The 6,487-nt window shown below is 46.3% G+C and overlaps 1 protein-coding gene across 1 annotated transcript in view; it reads right to left on the reverse strand.

Annotated features, from left to right (window-relative positions):
* Positions 1–6,487, reverse strand: part of Sec11a (SEC11 homolog A, signal peptidase complex subunit) — a 53,543-nt gene that overhangs the window by 28,224 nt on the left and 18,832 nt on the right. Inside the window, exon 2 of the mRNA XM_021167051.1 lies at positions 2,565–2,924. Coding sequence (XP_021022710.1) covers positions 2,565–2,924 — 360 coding nt within the window. The remainder of the gene's footprint in view (positions 1–2,564; positions 2,925–6,487) is intronic.

The following is a 6,487-nucleotide window of genomic DNA, read 5'->3' on the forward strand; positions in this document are numbered from 1 at the left end:
ACCATCGTGGGTTTCAGTTGTAGGAGCTGTGTGTACCACCGTGGGTTTCAGTTGTAGGATTTTTGTTTGGTGGTTTGATTGGTTGGTTGGTTGTTTTTTTTCTCTCTTTTAATTGCATGCCAGCTCTCAATTATGTTGCCCAGGTTGGCTCACCCTTCCAAATGCTGGGATTATAGATGTGTACTATCGTGCTTGGTTCAAGAAAAGCTGTCTTTCAAAAAGCCAGGGGCAAGCAGCAGCATAGCTCAACTGGTAAAGGTGTTTGTGCCAAGCCTGCTGTCCCTAGTTCAATCGCTGAGCCACTGGCAGAAAAAACGGATTCTGACAAGTCAATCTCTAACTTCCATGCATTCACCATGGCACACTCACACCCATACACACATATGCACACACAAAATAAATATACTTTAAAAGGGAGCTCAAGGACCAGCTACTCTGGGGTACTCAAAATGGCAGGAACAAGTGAGACCGTGCCTCAAGAAGGTGGTAGAAGAGACCCAACTACCAAAAGTTGTCCTCTGTCACATGCAGTCTGTAGCTCTGCATACCCACATTCACACACACTCAATAATAACAAAAAATAAGTAAAGAGCAGGAGACACAGCCTGGCAGTTGAGGTCTTTGCTCCTCTTGCAAAAGATCTAGCTTTGGTTTTCAGTGTCCACATGGCGGCTCACAACTGTGAGTCCAGCTCCACAGGGCCCAGTGCCACCTTCTGGCCTCACCCACAGCAGACACACACATGGTGAACATGTACACTTCTTAAAAGTAAAGAATTTTAAAAACAAGGGTTACAGGTGTAATTTACTGGAAGAACACATGCTTAGAAACTGAAAGACCAGGTTGGGGTTGGGGAGGTAGTTGGCAGCATATGCTTTTAAATTCTAGCACTCGGGAGGCAGAGACAGGCAGAGTGCCAGGCTGGCCTGGTCTACAGAAGAAGTTCAAGAACAGGACGAGAAACCCTGTCTCGAAACAAAGAAAGAACATGAAAGGCCCTGAGTATGATCACCAGCAATACACATACATAAAATTTCTCGTCTGGGAATGGAATAAGAGAGGATGGTGTCACCCAGCCAACCAATATGCCTTCAATCCCAGTATTTGGGAGAGAGAGGCAGAGGCAGAGGATCTCTGATTTCCAAACCACTCTCATCTACATGTGAGCCCTTATCTAAAAAAAAAAAAAAAAAAAAAAAAAAAGGGGGGGGGGGGAGAAAGAGGAGGAGAAAGAAAGAAAGGAAGAAAAAGAAAAAAAGAAAAGGTCTTTCCAAATGGGGGATACATGTGCTCAGTGACAGATCACTTGCCTAGGGCTAGGAATGATTTTCAGCACATTTGAAAAACAATCAAACAAACTTAGAAAATACAGTTATTTACCCTGACTCAAGCTGCAAAGGCAGGAGTCCAGCTCAAGGCCAGCTTGGGCTACACGGTGAGTTCCAGGCAGCAGGGGCTACATACGGACAGAGTCATACCAGTCAGTGATGCCATGTTGTGACATATATCTATAAATCTACCTCTCATGAGGCTGAGGCAGGAGGACTACATAGCAAGACTCTGTCTCAAAATAAAGTACTAAAAATAAGGTCTTTTAAAACTAGGAGCACGATTCTGGTAGCCTGTGATGAACGCAAGGCCCTGGGATTGATCCCCAGCACCACCGAAATAGGAGTCCATACAGAAGACAGTTAAGTGACAGCTACTCCTTAAAGCTGTTCTGACTGGAATGTCTCACAATTTTGTAAGTATGTCTAACAAGAGACGGACCTACTTTTCTATGTAATAATTATAAACAGGGCAAAACAAATGTCCTATTCCAAAATAAACCAAATCTTTAAATGAGACAATTCTTAATACCAAAATACGAGGAGGGTAGGGAGGCAGGGAAAAGGTCAATTGCTACCCGAACATTCAGTTCAGGAGACAAAAAGGTGACTGTGTTCTCAGTACCTTCTAACACATGAGCTAGAAGACAGCAAGACTGAAGGATAAAATCTGATTTAAGTTTCAAGATTTCTGTCCCACTGACATCTGTCATCAAAGATTCAGAGGACTGTCACCTTTCTGCCAAGGTAACTGGCACACAAGTGGTATAACAGATTCAACTCCGAGCTTAGAGTGACCCTAGTTAAAACGGATGAAGCCCATTGAGGTCTAGCTGGGCTGAAAGGTGGCTACACAATGAAAGCAACAAAACGGCTCCTGAGGGACCTGCAATGGCTTTCCCCAGAGCCCCACCAGAAACGGTTAAGTCTGCCGCCTTACAGTGTCCCAAACTCCCACTTACAAAGCGCCCTATAGTTTTCACTTACTCCCCTGCCTCCTTGGTGGGGGGGGGGATCGCAAAGGTTCTCTCCTTCCCTCTCGGCCCCACGAATCTGGTGCTATGAATGGGGGCAAAGAGGACTTGGCTACCTACAGTCTGCAAAGAAAGAAATGATCCATACAGGCAACCGACCCACGCAGGCCCTCAATCCCGTCCAGAGGTCCGCGGGGCCCCCCCACAACGGCTAAGGGACCAGAGGAACCCTGGAAGAGAGAGAGAGGGCGGCCCGTCTCACCTGCCTCTTGTTCATCCGCCGCACATCGTCTAGAAAGTCTAGAGACAGCATGGTGAGATGGAGAGCGCGACAACTAGCAGCCAAGAGGGCGCGACAGAACCACCGAGAGGGACCGCTGCAACACGGGCCGGGCTCACCGTGGACAGAACCCCCTGATGCCTGCACTTCCGCTTCCGGGGCGGGAGCAGGCGAGGCTCCTCCCTTCTGAGCAGAGCCTGGACAAAGAATGACTTGTGAGCCCCCTAGAACAGCCCAGGGCCTGGCCTCGTCAAAAAAGGACCTTAGCCTTCTCCGGCCGAGAACCGGCTGAAGGCTGCTTTCTGTGCTCAGCCCGCGCGGCGGCTCCCGAAGACAGTGACCCTAGGTTAGCTAAGCCCGCAGCGTGCGGAAGGCGGGCCCTCGGACAGGCCTGGCCAATCGGAAGCTGAGTCTGCGCCAGCGCGAAGTCGGTGTCTTCCTGCGTGCTTCTGGGGCATGGGTGTGGCTCGGGACGTGGTGCCTTGCTGTTTGTTCTCAGGTGGAGCACGCTGCGGTTCGCTACCGGAAGCTGTGTGTGTCCTTTAAAGCATTGTATACACACACCCACACACACACCCACACATGTGTGTGTCCTTTAAAGCATTGTATACACACACACACATGTGTGTGTCCTTTAAAGCATTGTATACACACACACACGCCTATTGATCACAAGATGCCTTAGTGTCATGAGGGCACACACACACACGCCAATTGATCACAAGATGCCTTAGTGTCATGAGGGCACTGGTGGTGCAGGTGGCCAGGAAGACCCGTCTCAGTTTTGACCTTTACCAACAGTGATTTGCTTTGTCTCCTGACACTTGGATGTGAGCCATTTATTTGACCCGTAAATTTTCACAGGGGCGGGGATTAGAAGTGACATCATTGCCATGGGGTTTCTTTTGGTGGGTGATAGATGTACAACTCCGTGTATATACTAAAAACATTGAATTGCGCGTCTTAGTGGACTGTATGGTATGTGAATTATAGCACAATAAAGTAGGTGTGAGAATGGAAAGGAAACCGCTGTTGTCTTGTTCACTGTTAAATTCCCAGTGGAGGCCGCACAGCCAGCATGTGTAAGGCACAAAATCAGTGCTTGAATTTAAAGAGAGGAAAGAGAGAAAGAATATCTTCAACTATTAGTAGAAACCTTATATTTATTGAAATGGAATAGGAACTGTTTAGAATTTCCAAGTTAGAAAGCTTTATAAAAGAAAATACATAGAAACCCCCATGGGGTGCCCCATAGGTACCCCCAGCTTCCGTGACAGTACCAGATGTGTGTATCAGAATGACTTCTTCATTAATAACTGTTGATGTGGTTCTCAATCTAAATTCTGGCTAGTAGAAACCTTCACATAAGCTTGTCAGTGTTAAATTCAACCTAAGTTCGAATTAAGTGGGAATGAGCTTTGACCCTGTATTGTGTGCCTTGAAGAGCCCCAAGAGCAGCTCAATACCCTGTGGATCCAAAAAAGGTGAATAAGCTATTTAGTTGGGAAGCTTTAAAAGCATCTGGGACAAGTGAGTGATGGGGGGAAGACAGGTAGATCTCTGCAAGTTTGAGGCCAGCCTGGTCTAAATAGTGAATTCCAGGACAGCCAGAGATTCATAATAGAGAGATGCTACAAAAAAAAAAAAAAAAAAAAAAAAGGGGGGGGGCTGGGCATAGTAGGTTTGTAATGTCAGTGCTGGGAGGCAGAGACAGACAGATCCCTAGAGCTCACTGACCAATCAACCTAGCCTGCTTAACAAGTTCCAGGTCAGTGAGAGTGACCTTAATCTCAAAAAAAGGGAGGGGTGCTGGAAACATGGCTCAGTGCTTAAGAGCACTGGCTGCTCTTCCAGAGAACTCCAGTACAATTCCTAGCACCCATTTTAAGTAGCTCACCTGTAACTCCAGCTCCAAGGGATCTGGCACCCTCTTCTGGACTCTATGGATACCTATATTCATATGCACATACCCATGCCCAGACACATACAAAAACATAATTTTAAAATAGCAAAAATAAATCTCTAAATTTTTTAAATAAGTAAACAACAGCTGAGTCACAATACCAGAAGTTGTCCTCTGGCCTCCACAGGCATGCATACGTACACATGCACGAGAGTGTGCATGCACGCACACACACATACACACATGCACTTACACACAAACCATTTAGGTTGTTGCTAGAACAGATGGTACATGCCTGTGATCCCAGCACTTGGAAACTTGAAGCCCTCCTGGGTTTTGTGGGGTTTTTTGGATTATTTTGTGTTTGTTTCTGTCCATTTCCAGCTGACTTGGAATGTACTCTGTAGGCCAGACTGGTTTCAAACTCACAAGAAGCCTCTATCTTTAGCTTCCTGAGGGCTGGGATCACAACTGGCCAAAATATATTTTCTTTTTTTCAGATTGTATTGCTGCTACAGTTTATCTAAATACATACCCAATAAAGAGAATGCAGTTGATGTCGGGCTGTTGTCAAGGCTCAAAACATGAATTCGATACCCAGGATCCACACGGCAGAAGAAGAGAATGGACTCCCCAAAACTGCTCTTTGACCTCCACACATTAACCGTGTCACACATGCGCTCACACATGATAAATGCAGTGATTTTTTTTTTTTTTTTTTTTTTGGTTTTTCGAGACAGGGTTTCTCTGTGTAGCCCTGGCTGTCCTGGAACTCACTTTGTAGACCAGGCTGGNAGACAGGGTTTCTCTGTGTAGCCCTGGCTGTCCTGGAACTCACTTTGTAGACCAGGCTGGCCTCGAACTCAGAAATCTGCCTGCCTCTGCCTCTGCATCCCGAGTGCTGGGATTAAAGGCGTGTGCCACCACGCCCGGCAAATGCAGTAATTTTTAAAGAATGTAGTTAATGCAATGTGTTTTTTCATGTACGTTACATGCTAAACTTGGCATTTATTGTTACACTGACTACCAACGCACAAACATGGATCAGGAGCTTAGACAAGTTGTACAAAACATAAGCCAGGGTATTGGGTGCTGCTTTTGGTTTTTTGTTTTTGTTTTTGTTTTTGTTTTGAGACTGACCTCATTGATTTTCTCTGGCTAGCCTGGAACTCTTTAGATGTGTAGGCCAGGCTAGCCTTGAACTCATAGAGATCTGCCTGCGTCTGTCTTTTAAGTGCTTGGATTAAAGGTATGCACTACCATGCCCACAAGCACTGGGCTCTTTAAAAATCACATTGATTGATTGATTGGTTCATTGATTGAATGATTGATTGATTGGAGAGGAGCATGTACATGCCACAGTGCCCATGTGCGGGTTGAGGACAACTTTAAGGAGTCAGTTCTCTATTTCCACCACACACAATTCCAGGAATTGAACTCTGGTTGTCAACCTTGGTGGCAAGTGCCTTAACCTGATCAACTGTCTCTACAGTCCAAGTACTGAGCTCTTAACTCAATAAGAAATTGACCAAGAATCTAGTTTAAAGATGTCTGCTCTCTGATCCACAAGTCTGTTGCTTTGTGGTGAGCAGCTGAATAAAAACATGCTAATATGGAATATGGTAAACCTCTAGGAGCAAGTTTTATCAGGTGATCTTGTTGACGTTTGCTCAAACAGCAGCCTAAACTGGGTGTGGTAAGGTATAAACCTCCTGCCCACAGCTTAGGAAACCAAAGCCAGAGGATCACTGGAGCCCAGGAATTCCAGCTGAGCCTGGGTCCCACAGTGAGAAAGGGGAGAACAGAAGAGGAGGAGAGTAGAGCCATAAAGCTGATGAAACTTGAATGTTTAAAAAGAGAAGGAGGAGCCGGGCGTGGTGGCGCATGCCTTTAATCCCAGCACTCGGGGAGGCAGAGGCAGGCGGATTTCTGAGTTCGAGGCCAGCCTGGTCTACAAAGTGAGTGCCAGGATAGCCAGGGCTATACAGAGAAACCCTGTCTC

Source organism: Mus caroli, chromosome 7 (genome assembly GCF_900094665.2).
Source record: "Mus caroli chromosome 7, CAROLI_EIJ_v1.1, whole genome shotgun sequence".
Taxonomy (NCBI): Eukaryota; Metazoa; Chordata; class Mammalia; order Rodentia; family Muridae; genus Mus; species Mus caroli.